This window comes from Psammomys obesus, unplaced genomic scaffold (assembly GCF_907164565.1).
Source record: "Psammomys obesus unplaced genomic scaffold, mPsaObe1.curated_primary_1811, whole genome shotgun sequence".
Lineage (NCBI taxonomy): Eukaryota > Metazoa > Chordata > Mammalia > Rodentia > Muridae > Psammomys > Psammomys obesus.
In genome coordinates this window covers 2,012,976-2,032,316 of record NW_026592890.1, presented here as the reverse complement: position 1 = coordinate 2,032,316, position 19,341 = coordinate 2,012,976, and the positions used below count along the sequence as shown (strand labels likewise).

At 43.9% G+C, this 19,341-nt stretch overlaps 1 protein-coding gene across 1 annotated transcript in view; it reads left to right on the top strand.

Annotated features, from left to right (window-relative positions):
- Positions 1-19,341, top strand: part of Syne1 (spectrin repeat containing nuclear envelope protein 1) — a 461,163-nt gene that overhangs the window by 65,019 nt on the left and 376,803 nt on the right. The window contains exon 3 of the mRNA XM_055615901.1: positions 11,350-11,411. Within this exon, the coding sequence (XP_055471876.1) occupies positions 11,350-11,411 (62 nt within the window). The remainder of the gene's footprint in view (positions 1-11,349; positions 11,412-19,341) is intronic.

Sequence of the window (19,341 nt, the reverse complement as noted above, 5' to 3'; positions counted from 1 at the left end):
ACACACACCTACCTACACATAATTTTAAAAACACATTTTCAGTTCAAATTCTGTCTACATGTCATTTCTTGTCAATTCCTCGGTTATTATTTCTGTGGGCTCCTGGTGACCACATTCCTAAGCCATGAGAGTGGCATCGCCTGCACATTAGCATCAAGTGTGAATGGATGGCAACATGGAGGCCAGGGAGAGGTGGAACAGCCATTGCTGGAGTTTCGTGGTTGGAGAATTCTCCAGGCTGCATTGGCTGGCTCACGACCAGAAAAGCACAGCATGGCCGCTTAGACTTAGGAAGCGTAGAAATCTTCAAGGAAAGATTCCAAGTAATAAATGAGCTAAAGTGCTCGGCTCCTTCGAACAACTGACTGGCAGCCTCCTGACAGTGTGGCCTTTTTCTTACCCCATCCAATGTGTTCACAGTCATTTGGATCCAAGAGGGGTCAGCACCTTGTGGAGGTACGGGGCGTGGCTCTGGTGTCAAGCATCCCTGGGGGCAATCCTTCTGAATGTAATGTCTCTAATGTGGCATGCAGCAAATGAGACCTGCACCTCTCTTTGCCTTTTGGACTTAGCAACCAACACTGGGGCTGATGCAGCTGGCGCTCTGTGCTGCAAACAGGGTGTGTCCTTCAGTTCGGAGGCCAAAGCTACCACATTAGTCCTGCTGGACTCGCCATCAAGCCTTTGAGGAACCTAGTCCCTGCCCAGGGCCAGCCCATGTCCTGCAGCTGACTGATAGTTGCAAATTCTCTGTTCTTTGCTTCTATTGAGAACATCACTCAAGACTACTCTAGGTTCAGGGGTAAAACTGCATCTCTGTTTGACATCTTCCTCCCAGTCCTGCTTCCCCTAAAGTTGCTGAGATCACATCCCCTGAAGCCTCCCCACCCCCTCCCCCGACCCTGTTTCTACAGATACACAGGATGATGAGGCAGATGCAAAAGTGGGTGTGTGGAAGGGAAATGACGCTGCGGACTCCCACATGAGGCAGCTTCTAAGAATCTGGTCACATTGTGTTTCCTGTTGAGGGGCCTAGAGCAGCAATGACATAGGCTGAGAATTAGGGTGGAAAAAGTGAGAGAAGAGACAGGGGTCAAAGTGTCACTGGGCAGGGCACTCTGTGGCTCAGAAAGATGGTGGAATATATCTGCCTAACCAAGCAGCCAAATCCACCACTCAGCTGGGTTCTAGCCCAATCATTGCTAATGTGGGAAAGGAGGCCGGAGTGCTAGGAGGATCTCACTTGACTGCTTCTCACTTGCTTACAGCATTTGCTTGTTGGGACACTATTTTGGACACCCCATCTCTAGGCTTACAATAGTGTCTATCCTACCTATTGTTTCTCAAAATATTTTGGAAACCACTCTCATCAATATGTAAATGAAAGTGGAACGAGGAGAATGAAGACCCAGGTTTGGGTGGCAGACAATGGCTTGTCATTTGGTGTTGGTGTCGGCTTGGCAAGTCGGTTGACCTTGCTATGCACAGTATCTTAAAGAATGCAGTGAGGCAGGGGGTTGGCAGGGCTCCGCTGTGCTGAGGCCTTAAACATGTTCCTTTCCTCAGAATCTACTGGGAAAAGAATCAGAGGTAAGGAGTGCCTTTCTCTCCTAGCAACCAGCAGGTGACTGATTGGGGGAGTCTGGTGTGGGTACTGCCACACTGAGCTGTGGCAGTGTTTAAACTAGGTAACGGAAGTGCTGACTATCTGTAGCGTTATGCCAGCCACATAGGTTCTAACTAGATGATACAATCACGTTATTAAGAAATTAAACACAAGTACACTACAGGTAAGCTCCCCCCAGCATGTCATTGGGTCGGAACCCACTAGGGATAGCAGATGCGATCTGTCAGGGAAGTCCCTGTGAACAGAAGTGGCACCGGGCCCTGGGAATCAGCTGATCTGCACTGACAAGGAGCTGCAACCTGAAGCAAGTGGGAGCTACAGTGCCCTCTGGTGGCCACTACATGACCCAGCACCCAGTGAAGTCCGGTGGCTCTCTGAATACACATGCCAGGATGGAATTATTTGAGACTGAAATTGCCAACATCGCTCGTTAAGCCACAGTTTGACTATGTGTTTTAATGTTACCCTTTTAGACTCTTAACTGTTTCACCTAATTTTATCCCAGTTAGTGTCAAAACTGTAATTTATTTTACATCTTAATGGGATGGGCCAAATAAAATAGAAGTCTTTCATCAAGTTATTTTACTTGTATTTAGAAAATGTTAGAAATATTAAGATGTTGAGAGATAAAAGAAGTTCAGAACAAGGTAAGAATAAGAAATAATATTAGCAATAATGTAAAATATAGTCTCAAAACATGAAAATGTGGGGTTATGATCTTGAACTGGATTAAGATAAAAGATAAAGTTTAATTAAAAAAAATAACAAAAGCCAAATATTAAACTTACCCAGTAGAGAAAAGTCATGGCTGCTTGGGAGAATAATATTTGTTTTTTTAAACTTACACTGATTTTTGAGGCCCTAAGTTACCCACTACTTCTTGCCTACACAAAATAATACAGTGTATTCTGATGCACAGGTCGTCTCCGGTGTGTTATCATTTATTGTGTGTGTTTGTGGGGATGGCTGGGTGTGGGCATCTATGCCACTGCACATGTGTGGAAGCCATAGTGTGGCTGTCAGCGGGTAAGTTCTCTTCCTCCAGCTTGTGAGTCCTGAAGACCGAACCTGGGGGCAAACACCTTTTCCCGCTTAGCCGAATTATAGCAGTTAGTATGTTAATGTTGATGTAAGTGTTAGCATGGAGGTATCTCAGGAAACTTTCAATATTCCATGTACTTCCACTGTGCTGGTCTTGTTGAACACTTGCAACTGGGAAAAGAGCTTCCATAGTTGTGGTATCTTTTGCAAAATGGGGCATTGCTCATCTGTTTGCAAAATGGCTTTTTTTTTTTTTTTTTTTTTTTTTTTTTTTTGCATGTGGCAAGATGGTCCATCTCTTTTGTGACCTCCATGCTAAGTGGAAACGCACTAGGATTGGTTGTCTTCTTGGCATTCTTGTGGAACTGAATAGCAAAAAACCCTCAGCGGTAGGAGTAGAGCTTCCTACAGCTTCTCTACTAGTGCTCATGGTGGAGCTGGGGAGCTGGTGCGGGGCGGGGAGCAGTTTCTCCATCTTGTAGTCTTCGACTCCAGAAACACTCACTGCTCATGCATTTCATGCTGATGCTAATTTTTATTTTCTTACCCAAAACTTGAACTGTGCTGCAATTACTTTTGATTTCTGTCTCCCCCATGCTAGACTTCATGTACACAAACCCATCCTTTCAGTTTGATCCACACAGGCTGATTTCAGGGAAATCTGTTACGTAAGCAAACCAAAAAATCAGATTATCTCCTTAAAACTAACTTAGCACAAGAGTCTGAATACCCAAATACTGATTTCTCTGAATGCCATTATTCTCCAGACTTCATTTATCTGTATTTATAATTTTCTTTATACCTATAATACTTATTTATCTATTTCTCTTTTAAAGTTAATCTCATTTTGACTGGTACATAACTTCTGCCTATTTACGAGGCAATGTTTTGAAGGCTATTTTTGGGTAATTAGCATACGCATCACTTTAGACGTTTGTCATTTTCCTTTAAGTAACACGTACAGATGTACTCACGAGCTACTTTAGGGTATAACGCATCACCATCAAATATGTCACCATCAAATAAGTGCACAGGACACCAGAACTCAGTCATCTGTCCATGACCTATGGCCCTGGTCACATCTGAGCCCTTTCCCACCGCACTCCCTGGCCTGGGGTGACCACACAGCACTCCTTAGTTCTGTGCACTTGTTCCCACATGGGTGAAGCCAGGGCCAGTTCGTCCTGTCTGTTATTTCATCCAGCACAGCTCCTCCAGGGCCGCGCTGGCGTCTTTGTCGCTTGCCTTCCACTTTGCCTTGGTTTCCTTGTTTGTATCTGGGTTCGTGGTTCAGGGAATAAAGAACGCTCTGCTGTGCTCGGCCATTTGTTTCTGAGATCAGGTTAGATGAATATTCAGGAACTCGTCAGTTCGCCTGTTCTGCAGATACAAAGCATTCTGATCGACTCACTCTGTGATCTTTCTTTTTTTTTTTTTTTTTTTTTTCCAAAAGCTACAGCATATCCATAAGTAAAGGCTAACCAAAGGATAAACATTTTGCTGAAGCAACTTCAATTTATTATCTTTACCTAGACCTAAGAGGCACTGAAGGAGCCACGAGCAGGGACAGCCGCAGAAGGCTGTGCTTGGCTTCTCCTGGCTTCTGTGTCTGCATGCCGTCTCTGAATTATGGCTGTTCTCCTGGGCATACACTACCACTGCTCTGCACACAGTCCTTTGATGAAGACAGCTAAGCAAGCAGCCTGTTTTCACAGCCAGGGTCTTTAGGATATTAGAATTGCCACATGGTACCCACGACACTTAGGATGTATGGCGCTTAACCAGAGTCTGTGGTAGCCCTTGGCAATCGAAGAGACACACTTAGACTTCTGAGAAAAGTATTCACATTAAATCAGATAAAAGTATGATAACAAATAGTTTTGATTCAAGTCCTAGGGATTGCACCTCCTCAGGACAGTAAAGATCACCCGCAAAAGCCAAGTGTTTCCCTATAGCTTCATCCTGTGACTAACCCAGGGCACACCATCTGACATGTGTCCTTACCAAACCATCTCTGCTTAACCGGCTCCACCCTAACAGACACATCCTGCATTCTCAAACATAACCGAGTTTAGTTTTATGCTGAATGTAATGCTGTGTAATTTTCCTACGCTGAGAATGACAAATGGAAAATGTTATGATAATTAGTTCAGGCTGCATTTTTAGCCAACAATAACCACCTTAAGCTTTTCAATTACATTTTTATTAACTTGTCCTGTATGCTTTTGAAAATACATATTTTAAAAGTTTAGAAGGCCAGCATACACCAAACACAGTATCAGGACAAACACATCTTCTCCCTGCCCACTTCCTTTCTATCGTATTAGATTTGACTGCCAGGGTATGTCATATATCATATCAAACTTCAATTAGATTGGCTAAAGTTGTGCAACTTCTATACAACTTTCACCAAAGTTCTTAGACTCTTGAATTTTGACCTTTCAAACAGTGAGTTCTACCCAAACAAGCAAATTTATTGTAGGGATAGCCTACTGTGACACTGACATATGTGTGTGTGTTTATATGTATATATACATATATACTGTTTGAGGACAAGTTAATAGATTTGAAAACCTACACACTGCGTCTCTGTCTGAAATAATATCCTAACAGTGACACTCTGGGTTCATCTGGTCCACGCCCATGTAGATGCACAGGGCATAGTTTAGGTAATGGTTTCAGCTGGAACAACTCTGATCTGCAGGAGAAATTGTCTCTGCTTGTAAAGGTCTTTCATTACCAGGCTGGAGTTGGAGGAGGGGTACTGCTGGCATCTAACGGGCAGGAGCAGGGATGGCATCAAACATCTGTCCTGGCAAGGAGACCAGCCATAACAATTCTGTCTCGCTCATGGTGTCAACAGCTGGGCTAAGAAGCCTTCTCTCAGAGACTCAGATGGTTAAATCCCTGTCACCCAGCGAGCCTCACGCTCAAAGGGATGGCAACTACTGCATTACGCAATGTGATTTAAATGAAACCAGGATCTTTTGATCTAGTCACTGGCTTTACACACTGAAAAAAAAAATACAACCCTAATTCTCAGTCTTAAGAAAAGTCTGTCTTTACTGGCATTTACTTAAAAAGGAATCTAAGCAGTAGTCAGATTATGAAGTGCCCTAAAAATGTGCTTTGATCACTTCCCCCTCAAGATCACCACTCTTTCTGGAAGTCTATCGATCTTTGCTCCCTCTCCCCTCTGGCTGACTTTACCATCAGTTCCTGCTGGGTATTATGCATAGTCATTTGGATGTTCTGTTCCTTGGCATTTTTTCCTTCATTATTCATTCACCAGAACATCAAAATCCCAGATGATGAACCCAAGCAAATAATCAAGTTAGCCTGAAATCTCTTTATCACAGAAAGAAAATATAAACACACACACACACACATACACACACACCACACTACACACGTGTATTAAAGGGTCTGTCACATAACTAAAATATTTTAGCTAATCTTTGTTGTGGCTTAAAACAGTGACCAGATGGGCATAGTGGCACAAGCCTTTAATGCCAGCACTCAGGAGGCAGAGGCAGATGGATCTCTTGAGTTTGAGGCCAGCCTGGTCTACATAGTGAGTTCCAAACCAGGGCTACACGGTGAGGCTCTGCCTCAAAAACAAATAAATAAGTAAACGAGCAAATTACATTTTTAAAAGAACTCACTCATGTCTGGATGAGAGTCTGCTCAGCTGGTTGATTGTAAACCAAGATGGATAGACTTATCAAGAATACCTATCTAACCCAATGAGACATGAAGTGAGCTCCTTGCTTGAGAAATAACTCCAGAAGAAAGCTTTCCTCCCATGAGAACCATGCGCTCAAGGTTGTCAGTGTGTCTCTGTGTGGGAGAGTGGATAGCACATGCCTAGGCTCTCTGGCTTGCCTGAGTTCCCCTGACCTCACCTGCAGCATTTGCTGAACTCAGATGACTCATCTGACCGTTGGCTCTGACTGTAAGATATGACTTTCAGTTCTTCTCTGTGCTCCTCAAGGGGCCCCTTTCCTTTTTTTAAAAAATTTTATTTTATTAATTACACTTTATTCACTTGTATCGCCCCCATAAGCCCCTCCCTCCTCCCCTCCCGATCCCACCCTACCTCCCCCTTCTTCACTCATGCCCCTCCCCAAGTTCACTCATAGGGGAGGTCCCCCTCTCCTTCCTTCTGATCTTAGTCTATCAGATCACATCAGGAGTGGCTGCATTGTCATCTTCTGTGGCCTGGTAAGGCTGCTCCCCCCTCAGGGGGAGGTGATCAAAGAGCAGGCCAATCAGATTATGTCAGAGGCAGTCCCTCTTCCCATTACTATGTACCCTCTTTGACACTAAACTGCCATGGGGTGCATCCTTTTCTTATATAGTAATTCTCAGAAGGGGATCCTAGACACTCAGATGGAATGGCTAATCTCTTACAGCCTGGAGTCAGGACATAAAGTCATTCCAGCTGCATCACTAATACCACCAACACAATACAGGATCAAGTTAAGGGAAGAAAAAAGCCACTTCTACCCTTTGGTGGGAAGAAATACAAATTCAGATTACAGACGTGGTGGATGCAAAAGGGGGCCAAAGGATTTCTTTTAATTTTTTAAAATAATTTTTACTTTTTTATATTAATTACAGTTTATTCACTTTGTACCCCAGCTGTAGCCCCCTCCCTCATTCCCTGCCAATCCCATCTGCCCTCCCTCATCTCCTCCCATGCCCCTCCCCCAGTCCACTGATAGGGAAGGGCCTCCTCTCCTTCCATCTAACCCTAGACTATCAGCTCTTATCAGGATTGTCTGCATTGTCCTCCTCTGTGGCCTGGCAAGGGTGCTCTCCTATCAGGCAGAGGTGATCAAAGAACCAGCCACTGAGTTCATGTCAGAGACAGTCCCTGTGCCCCTTACTAGGGACCCACTAGGAGACTGAGCTGCCATGGGCTACATCTGAACAAGGGTTCTAGGTTATCTCCATGAATAGTCCTAGGTTGGAGTATCAGTCTCAGAAAAGACCCCTGGGCCCAGATTTTTTGGTTCTGTTGTTCTCCTTGTGGAGCTCCCGTCTCTTCCAGGTCTTTCTATCTCCCCCTTCTTTCATAAGATTCCCTGCATTCTGCCCAAAGTTTGGTTATGAGTCTCAGCATCTGCTTTGATACCCTGCTGGGTAGAATCTTTCAGAGGCCCTCTGTGGTAGGTTCCTGTCCTGTTTCCTGTTTCTCCCTCTTCTAATGTCCATCCCATTTGCCTTTCTGAGTAAGGATTGATCATCTTACCCAGGGTCCTCCTTCTTGCTTAGCTTCTTTAGGTTTAGTATATTTATCCTATATTATATGTCTAATATCCACTTATAAGTGAGTTATATACCATGTGTGTCTTTCCACTTCTGAGATACTTCACTCAGGATGATCTTTTCTAGTTCCCACCATTTGAATGCAAATTTCATGATTTCCTTGGTTTTAATTGCTGAGTAGTATTCCATTGTATAAAAGGACCACAATTTCTATATCCATTCCTCAGTTGAGGGACATCTGGGTTGTTTCCAGGTTCTGGCTATTACGAATAAAGCTGGTACGAACGTGGTTGAGCAAATGTCCTTGTTATATACTTGACCATATTTTGGATATATGTTTAGGAGTGCTAAAGCTTGATCTTGAGGTAGCACTATTCCTACTTGTCTGAGAAAGCACCAGATTGATTTCCAAAGTGGTTGTACAAGTTTACATTCCCACCAGCAATGGAAGAGAGTTCCCCTTTCTCCACATTCTCTGCAGCATGTATTATCACTTGAGTTTTTGATCTTAGCTATTCTTATGTGTGTAAGGTGAAATCTCAGGGTCATTTTGATTTGCCTTTCCCTGATGACTAAGGACTTTGAGCATTTCCTTAAGTGTTTCTCTGCCATTCGATATTCCTCTATTTATAATTCTGTATTTAGCTCTGTATCTCATTTTTTTTAATTGAATTTTGATTTGTTGCTACTTTGCTTCTTGAGGTCTTTAAGTATTCCGGATATTAGCCCTCTGTCAGATATAGGGTTGGTGAAGATCCTTTCCCAATCTGTAGGCTGTTGTTTTGTTCTGACAACCGTGTCCTTTGCTTTACAGAAGCTTTTCAGTTTCATGAAGTCCTATTTATTGATTGTTGATCTTAGAGCCTGGCTGCCCTCTCTCTCTGTATCTCTTCAACATAGTACTTGAAGTCCTAGCTAGAGCAATAAGACAACTAAAGGAGATCAAGGGGATACAAATCAGAAAGGAAGAAGTCAAAGTATCACTATTTGCAGATGATATGACAGTATACATGAGTGACCCCAAAAATTCAACCAGAGAGCTCCTTCAGCTGATAAATACCTTCAGCAAAGTGGCTGAATACATAATTAACTAAAAAAAAAAATCAGTAGCCCTCCTGTATATGAAAGACAAAACGGCTGAAAAAGAAATTAGGGAAACAACACCCTTCACAATAGCCACAAAGGACATAATGTACCTTGATGTGACTCTAACCAAGCAAGTTGAAGACCTGTTTGAAAAAAAAACTTCAAGTCTCTGAAGAAAGAAACTGAAGACAATATCAGAAGATAGAAAGATCTCCCATGCTCATGGCTCAGTAGGATTAACATAGTGAAAATGTCCATCCTTCCAAAAGCAACCTACAGTGCAATTCCCATCAAAATACCAACACAATTCTTTACAGACCTTGAAAGAACAGTTCTCAAATTCATATAGAAAAAATAAAAAAACTAAGAATTTCCAAAAAGATCCTGTACAACAACAGATCGTCTGGAAGTATCTCCATCCCTGATCTCAAGCTGTGCTACAGAGCAATAATAATAAAAACTGCATGGTACTGGCATAGAAACAGAATGGTGTATCAATAGAATCAAATAGAAGACCCAGAAATAAACCCACACACCTATGGATACTTGATTTTTAAAAAATAAATAAATAGCTTATTTATTTATTATAGTTTATTCACTTTGTATCCCAGCTGTAGCCCCTCCTTCATCCCCTTCCAATCCTGCCCTCCCTCCTTCTTCTTCTCCTATGTCCCTCCCCCAGTCCACTGATAGGGGAGGTCCTCCTCACCTTCCCTCTCACCCTAGCCTATCAGATCTCATCAGTACTGGCTGCATTGTCTTCCTCTGTGGCCTGGTGAGGCTGTTCCCTTCTCAGGGGGAGGTGATCAAAGAGCCAGCCCCTGAGTTCATGTCAGAGACTTGATTTTTGACAAAGAAGCCAAATAGAAAAAAGACAGCATCTTCAACAAATGGAGCTGGCCTAACTGAATGTCTACATGTAGAAAAATGCAAATTGACCCATATTTATCACTCTGCACAAAACTAAAGTCCAAGTGGATCAAAGACCTCAACATAAAACTAGACACACTAAACCTGTTAGAAGAAAAAGTGGGGAAGATTCTTGAACTCATTGGCACAGGAGACAACTTCCTGAACAGAACCCCAACAGCAAAGGATCCACTTTTTTCAAAAATATATTTATTTATTCACTTTACATATGGCAGCCCAGTCCCTCCTCTCCTCTTGGTCCCTACTTTCCACCCTCTTTTCCCGCTTCCCCTCCCCTTCTTCTCAGAAAAGGGGAGCCCCCAGCCCTCACTCCTTCCTGCACATCAAGTCGCATCAGGACTAAGTGCAGTAAAGATCCATTTTAAACCCTGTTTGCCTCATTAGCCCTGTTCATTCCCTCATGTTTGTAAACCCGGGGCCCAGATTCTCACAAGTTGTTGGCGTCCTTCCTAAAAGGGAGCTGCGGTTCCTGCCATCACCCTGATTTCACATTTACACTGATTTCACAGCCTGGCTGCGGCTCTCCAAAGCTTGCAGGAAGTTCCCTCACTCCAGCCAGAAGCTTCAAGTATCATCTCGGGGTTGGTATGCCCCCATTCTGTCACACCCTGGGCACTAGGTACAAGCCACAGCTCTGCCTACACTGACGTGTGAGCTGTGGGGCCTGAGCCGTGCATGCAGCTGCTTCTGGATGCTTTACATGGACCTGCCCCGCTTGCCCCACCTCCATGTCTCAGCCAGAACCTCTGTCAGAGAGCTCAGTAATTAGTTGACTCCAGTGAACTTTTATTTCTAACGGATTTGTTGAGGGTAATTCGTTTATAGAGTTTTAGGAAGCGGATGAAGCTAAATGCAGGGCTAGCCTATCCCGTGTTTAAGGCATGTGCTAACAATTTTTGAAATAATATTCTCAGTGACTGCTCATGAATTCCATGCAATGCCCTTTGTTCATACATGCCTCATTCAGGTCTTCCCTGGTTACATCCTTACATCCAATTTGTGTGTGTGGTTCAAATGCTCGTGTGTGTGTGTGTGTGTGTGTGTGTGTGTGTGTGTGTGTGTGTGTGCAGGAAGCTTCCCTGGAGCAAGGCCAACCTATTAGGGATCTTGAAGAAAACTGGCTTTCTTCCAGCAGCTGTCAAATTCCAACAGCTCCTCAGCTAAGCGTGGGCCTTCATGACCGCTGCTGCCACTCTGTGCTGGAACTTGTCTGCTTAAGCTTCCTAGTAACTTTGAAAAGACAGGCCTAGTTATTTACATATGCCCAGAAAGTTGAATTAGAAGATAAAATAACTATACAATCCCTTCTAGAGGTCTGTGACCAAACATTTGGCGATATAACTTTGGAACCTATCATATTATCTAACAAAAATATTTTTTTTTCCTTCTAGATGAACAAGAGATCGTACAGAAACGCACCTTCACAAAATGGATCAATTCCCACCTGGCTAAGGTAACGGAAACAATCGAGAGTTAGAGGTTCATATTGGAGCCAGCAATATTACAGAGCTTCGTGCTAAGGCTGCTGTCGTCATCACTACCGATCAGTGATGGTGGTGGTATTATGGGTTGGTGAGCTGCTCCCTAGCTGTGGTGTTTGGTAACCACCTCTGGAAAAAAAAAAGTGGACAGTTGGTCAAGAGACGCCATTTTATGTAATTTTTATGAACCTTGAGAAAAATGATCCACTCAGTTACGGCTTCTACAAGAGCATGTGTGTTGTGTCAGAGAGAGGATTCGTGCTGGATTTTGTTTGCTTGTGGCCATTCAGTTAGCACAGAAAGCATCATGTGTACTGATGTACGGTGTACTCCATGCAAGGAGCTTTCTCTGGGCAGGTCCTGACTCTGTTTCCCCTGGGGGCTTTGGTGAAAAGGCAACCTAGGTCACAGGACACTGGAAACACTGACATCATCCTAGAGTGTCTACCTTAGGTCAGTAGGTGACCATGTGTCCACTGTCTTTGAATGTAGACGCTACTACGTAAGGACTTCCAATCTTAGCATGTCCCGGTGAAATCACTCCCCTGTGCTGCCAACTGAGAAAAAGAACAAACAAACCAAGACACATTATGTTTTGTTTTGTTTTAAAAAATAGGTTCAAGTGACAGGACTATTGTGTGGATTCAGCTAATGATCTTCCTTGGACAGTAGTACCCAGAGTACATTGGGCAAATCTTCCGGGGAGACCTCTCCTGCCGTACTTTAAATCTCAGATCCTTCTCAGAGGTCCAGTGGCTTCAGCAGTGACTGTTACTGTCTCACAGGGCCAGGGAACAAAGTGCCAGAAGATTCAGGTTTTCATGACGGCCTTACTGGCTTGCTGTCCACTGCCTTCTGGCGTCCTCACATGGTGGGAAGAGAAAGAGCTCCAGTCTCTCTCAGTCTCATTGTGGAGAACCCATTAGGGGCTGTGCCTAAGCCTAATTACTATGTCAAGGCTCTGCCTCTAAATACTGTCACACTTGGGTGAGGGGCTCAATGTCTGGATTCAGAGGTTATCCAAACACCTAACCTATGACAGCCCCGAGTCTATTCTGAAGTGTTCAGGCTTCAAGCAAATGAAAATTCCTTTTGCATCCCTAATATACAGTGGAAACTCAGCCCTGGCTTGACAGTCACATGCTTGTCTCTCTCATGGCTGTTTCCCTGTGTAACAATCCCTAATATAGACAGTTTTGTTCATTGGAATTGTTGAAGATAATCTGACAGTGAAACAGTGGAAGAAACTAAGTTTCATTGTAATTCCTTTATTGTTACCCCCACAGAGTATACACTTTCTGCAACTTCCTGTTGACATCTGTCAATGAAAGTAAGAAAGATGACCAATGCTTCAAAACTGTTGCGTTTTTTTTTTTTTTCTGATAATGTAAATGTTAGTTTTAAATGTTCCATGATAGGCCAGGTATTTTATCTCTGTCAACATGAGAAGGGAAAAGTGTTGAATTAGTCAGGAAAAAATTAACTTATTTCTAGAATAGCATTTGTAAATGTTTTACAGGGTTTTGTCTGAGAACTTAGACACAACCGTCATGGGAATTTTTGTATATTTGAGCTATAACAGTAAATCCTAAGTTCTGTGACAGTATCTTGATATCTTTAGTGTTTTAACAAACTGTAATTATTTAAAAAAATACTTTAAAGAATAATTTCAGTGCCTTTTTTTTTTAAGACTATAACTGCTTCTACAAAACTCCCTTTGGAGGCTGACTACATCCTAAATCAGCTTCCTGACAGTAAAGGAGAAGGGGTACAGAGGTGGGTGGGGAGGTGTTGGCACCTCTGTCCTGGCTGAGGTCATCTAGTCTCCGGTGCACGTGGACAGATTCAGGGATGCTTATGAGGGTGAATCTGAGGAGGGCTGAGGGAGTGATCTGTGTGTATGCATGGTCTGTGTGAGTGTGGGGTGTGTTTGTGTGGAGTGCGGTGTGTGGTGTGTGTGTATTCGTGGTGTTTGAGTGTGGATTATGTTGTGTTTGTGTGTGTGTGTGTGTGTATGTGTATGTGTTATGTTTGTGTTGTGTGTGTTTGTGTGAGGTGTATGGTGTGTGATTGTGGTGTGATGTGTGTGGTGTTTGTGTCTGTGTATGGTGTGTCAGTGTATGTTCGAGCTGTGCGGTGTATGATATATGTATGGTGTGTGGTATATGTATGTATTTGTGTGTGGTGTGTGTGGTGCTTCTGTTTGTGTGTATGGTGTGTGTATGTGTGTGTTTGAGTGTGGTATGTGTGGTGTTTGTGTATAGTGTTTGTGTGTGGTGTATGATGTGTGTGTGGTGTGTGTGTATGTGTGTGTGGTGTGTTTGGATGTGCTATGTTCGTGTGTATGGTATGTATGTGTGTGTTTGTGTGTGGTATGTGTGGTGTGTGTGTGGTGTGTGTGTGTGGTGTGGTGTATGATATGTGTGTGGTTTGTGTTGGGGGGGTGTGTACGTCTGGAGGCTGGAATCTGATGTGTGCTTCCTCAGTCATTCTCCCTATTGTTTTTCAGACAGGACCTCACACTGATCCCAAAGTTCACTGATTCAGATAAGTTGAAGGATCTAAGCTTTATTTTATTTCTGGACTGTGAGCTCCAGGGATCCTGCCCCTGATTACAGGCCCACTCAGCCATGCTGAATGTTTACACACCCGCTAGAGATCAAACTCAGGCCCTCATGCTCACAAGCCAGGCACTTCACATGGCCGTCGCTGTCACAGGGGGAGGGTTTTTCATTTTTTGTTTTGACTGATTTTTTCAATTGCAGTTCTAGAAATGACTTATAATTAATCAATTCTTTTATTGATAGCAGACATCCAGTTTGCTGTGACAATTTTTATGACACCAGTTATGAAGAGATTGCATGTATCTAAGGGTACAATATGGCTTTTGAAAGCATGCTTCTACAGGACAGGAGCCTATCCACAGAGGGCCTCTGAAAGACTCTACCCTGCAGGATATCAAAGCAGATGCTGAGACTCATAGCCAAACTTTGGGCAGAGTGCATTGAAACCTTATGGAAGAAAGGGGAGATAGAAAGACCTGGAGGGAACAGGAGCTCCACAAGGAGAGCAACAGAACCAAAACATCTGGGCACAGGAGTCTTTTCTGAGACTGATACTCCAATCAAGGACCATGCATGGAGATAACCTAGAACCCCTGCACAGATGTAGCCCATGCCAGCTCAGTATCCATGTGGGTTCTCTAGTAAGGGGAACTGGGTCTGTCTCTGACATGAACTCAATTGCAGGCTCTCTGTTCACTTCCCCTCCTCCTGAGGGGAAGCAGCCTTACCAGGCCACAGAGGAAGACAATGCAGCCAGTACTGATGAGACCTGATAGGCTCTCAGGGGAGGAGGACCTTCCCTATCAGTGGACTTTGAGATGGATATGGGAGGAGAAGAGGGAGGGAGGGCGGGATTGGGAGGGGATAAGGGAGGGGGTTATGGCTGGGATACAAAGGGAATAAATTATAATAAATAAAATATTTTTTAAATTTAAAAAAGAGAATACAAAGAAAAAAAGAAAAGAAAATATACTTCTATTAACCCATATATATTGATGAAGTAGAGAAGAAACCTTAAAATTTTCTGTGTATAATGTTTAGTACACAGCCATAAATTATTCAAATTCATATGTAATGTAATGCATTTCTTGTGTTGATTTTTGGACTCTATACTTCTGCAACTATCTGAACCATTAGAAACCACAAATGGTCAATGTCATGTAATACAATCTTAATGTAAACTAGTGAGTGGTTTCATGAAACTAATCATTTTCTTCCAGGACGAGAACCCTCTTTTTGATGAGAAAGCTGTGATTCTCTTTTGGTTGATGAAAAAACTGTATGCTCCTAGTCCTTACCTCTACTAATTAAAGGAAGTGGTTTGCGTCGTCGTGACACTGATAGTGATTTCTAGGGATGGGATGTGGAGCCGTGGAGCCGGAGTCTCGGATTTGCACTCAGCTTGTCAGCGTGCATTGTGAACTCTGATTTCATACTGCAGTAATGCTGGGGGCTGAGACCGTGTGTGCACATTATGGAGCCTCATCCAATTTACATTTAACTTATTTCTCACAACAACCAAGTGTGTTGCTTCCATTAATTTATAGGCCAAGCACTTGAAGCTTAGAATTAATTAATGAGCTTAGCAATTCAGCAGATGACAAAGCCAGAGATTTTTTTTAATGACTTATGAATGTGGTGTTGCTGCTCGTGTTGGCTGCATTAAGGAAATACCACAGGCAGGGCAGCTTGCAGAACAGTCACTGCCCAGCTCTCAGTCCCAAGGAGCCCAAGGTCAAGGTGCTGGTGGACTCAGCTCTCCAATACAGCAGTCCTTCTAGCTTACGGGGCTGCTGTTCTGTCTGTCTTAGGCAGAGAAGGGACTCTGGTTTCTCTTCCCCCTGTTCTAGGGACAAGATCAGGTCCTACCTCCATGACCTCATCTCAATTATCCCCCAACCCTCCCCCAGCTGCTTCCACATAGACCGGGTCAACCGGTAGCATGTAAACTGGGGTCATGTACAGACATTTGGTCTTCAACAAGCAGGGACCACTGTGCTGTTCTTGAGTTTTGTACTTTGTTTAGGTATTCAGTCACCAAGTATGTATTAGGCCTCTCCTAGGGCCAAGAACTATCGATACGGTGGTATGGACCTGACGACAGAGTAGATAGATAGCGATAGTCAACTGTGTACAGGGCCTAAGGTCACGTGAGGCAGTCAGTGAAGGGCATGCCATTTCATCCAAAGCCCTGAGTTCCAACCCCACCCAGAACCCGCGCAAAAAGCTGCTCGTGCTAAGTGTCTGGAACTTCAGCGCCGTGGCATCGGGCGGAGGTGGTTCCCTACAACTCTCTGGCTAGCCAGTCCACCTGAATCAGGGTACCAGGAGACGTGTCACAAAAATGAGAAAGATGGAGAGTGAGCAACCTCTGGATCTACACACGTGTACTGATGTACACATACACCTGCATGTACCTGTGCACATATGCAGAGCTACACACACACACACACACACACACACACACACACACACACCACACACGCACCGCCACCTCCACACACCCCAACACACACAAGCTTGCTCACAGAGCAAATGGGACATGCATGGTTACATTCTGGGACCCAGAAGGCCACACTCCCTTGAGACTCGGGGAGGAGTGCTGCTGTCTGACTTTTGATGGTGGCAGTCTGGGCTTACAGCACTGCAGCCGCTGCTCTCAGGCACAGCATCTCTGTCCTCCACCCAGGTCCCTCTTCATGTGAAGACACTGGTCACACGGGATTAAGGTCCATGCGAATGACTTCATTTTGACTTGACAGGCTCCATAAAGACCCTATTTCCAAAAACGCCAGCATTCTAAAGTAACTGCAGTTAAGGTTTTGACGCGCACTGTGAGGAACAGGAATGCCATGCAGAAGACATCAGTTAAGAGCTTTGGCAGAGTGCAGGGAGCCTTATGAAAGAAGGGGGAGATAGAAAGACCTGGAGGGGACAGGAGCTCAAGTAGAGCAACAAGAACCAAACAATCTGTCTGGGCCCAGGGTTCCCCCCATAGCCCCCTCTCTCATCCCCTCCCAGTCCTACCCTCCCTCCCCCTTCTCCACCCATGCCCCTTCCCAAGTCCACTGATAGGGGAGGTCTTCCTCTTCTTCCTTCTGATCCTAGTCTATCAGGTCTAGATCCTAGTCTCATCAGGACTGGCTGCTTGTCTTCCTCTGTGGCCTGGTAAGGCTGCTCCCCACTCAGGGGGAGGTGATCAAAGAGCAGGCCAATCAGTTCATGACAGAGACAGTCCCTGTTCCCATTACTATGGAACCCACTTGGAAACTGAGCTGCCATGAGCTACATCTGTGCAAGGGTTCTAGGTTATCACCATGCATGGTCCTTGGTTGGAGTATCAATCTCAGAAAAGACCCCTGTGCTCAGATTTCTTTTTGGCATTTTTTATTATTTATTACAATTTATTCATTTTGTATCCTGGCTGTGGCCCTCTCCCTCCTCCCCTCCCAACCCCACTCTCCCTCTCTTCTCCTCCCATGCCCCTCCCCTAGTCCATTATTAGGGGAGGTCCTCCTCCCCTTCTATCTGACCCTAGCCTATCTGGTCTCATCAGGACTGTCTGCATTGTCTTCTTCTGTGGCCTGGCAAGACTGCAATTCCCAGAGGGAGGTGATCAGAGAGCCAGCCACTGAGTTCATGTCAGAGAAAGTTCCTGCTCCCCTTACTAGGGAGCCCACTTAGAGAATGAGTATTTGGGCTACAACTGAGCAGGGATTTTTAGGTCCTCTCCACGCATGGTCCTTGGCTGGGGTACCAGTCAACACTTTCTTAAATGAGTTTCACTCTCATCCTTTTCCTTGTGTACGCTCTGGTGTGCCTATTGGTGAACCAATACAAGAAGATGACAAAGGAAATGGGTCAACATATGGCAAAACCCACCCCATTCTTGTTTTCTTAAAGCTACGGTACCTATGTGAGGTGGTGAATGTGTTAAGTAGCTTGATTTTAACATTTTCACAACATATGCACACGTCAAAATATTACTTCATACACTGTAAATATATTCAACCTTCAGTTGTTAATTAAACCTTAATAAATATAGAGGAGTTGAACATAAAATCAACTATTTCTAAATATGCAATTAAATGGTTACAAAAGAAACCCACTTCAAATGCAACGCATTCGTTAAACTGAGAACTGTTAGAGTATTGATAATGTGAGGGCAAAGCTCACAAGGTTTATAGAGAGTAACAAATCTTTTAATAAAGTTGGTCATCATTTCTTCCTTAAAACTGTATCATATTCACACATTGACTCATATTTTAGAATGTTATTTAACAGCCTAGGTGGTATTCTAGGTCCGGAAAATGAAACCATGAACAGAAGAGAAAAATACTTTCTGTCCACAGGGTAGTGTCGGTAACTACAGGTGACTGATTCTGGATGAATTTTAAAAATAAAGCCAGGACAGCTTGTGGATAGATCAGCAACTGGGTGTGAGCCATAGAGAGGCGTCAAGTGCATACTATAGAACACTGTATACTATAGAAAGGAAATAAATGATGGATGTGCTCTGTGCTCACGGTAGAGAACATTTTATTTGTACCATAAAATAATTACTAGCAGAGCTTTCTCTGGCACATTTGAAGCTGGACCGTGGGGCCTATTGCCTTTGGGACCTTTATTTGATGTTGAATTAAGTAATCGAGGAAGTGGAAATTGTTATTCTCTCCATTAGAGGAAACGAAATAGAATGAAAGTGTCTTCCTACCTGTGCCAAAGAATGGTGGAAAGTAATAGCAGGAGTGCTTCCACGAAAACATGAAAGAAAAGCAGATGCAGGCGAAATATCTGAATTACTTCACCTTCTTTGTAGAGCTGCTGGGAATGTCTGTTTTATTTTCACAATGAAATGGCAAGGTCTCTTAAATAGTATGTTAATCTTAGCAAGCACTGCCTGTGGGGATCATCACACTCTTTATCAGTCTGGTCCTAGACCAGCTTGCTACTTTGTTAAATGTTAGTGTAGTGGGCTCTCAGCTGACCTTTCCAAAGGTAACTCACCCAACATCTGCTGGTCGACCTCTGCCCTTTCCGCTCTCTTCTCTATTCCTGTTGTTTTACATGCTGCTCCACCCTGAAGATAACCATCAGGAAATGAGAGTTCCCTATGCTGTTTCTGGGATGGGAAAATCCCCCTTAGCTTATATCCCTACCTAGGCCACATGGAAGTCAGACGGAGTAGTTTGTCTTTTTCTGGAAATGAGAGACCATGTTCTGCACAGAAGGGTCAGGGGTACACAAAATAAGACTAGATTCATCCCTTTTCTTAGCACAATTCAACAGCCTGTGCAGAAGGCTGTAGGATGAATGTACCCAGCCATGACACTGCATC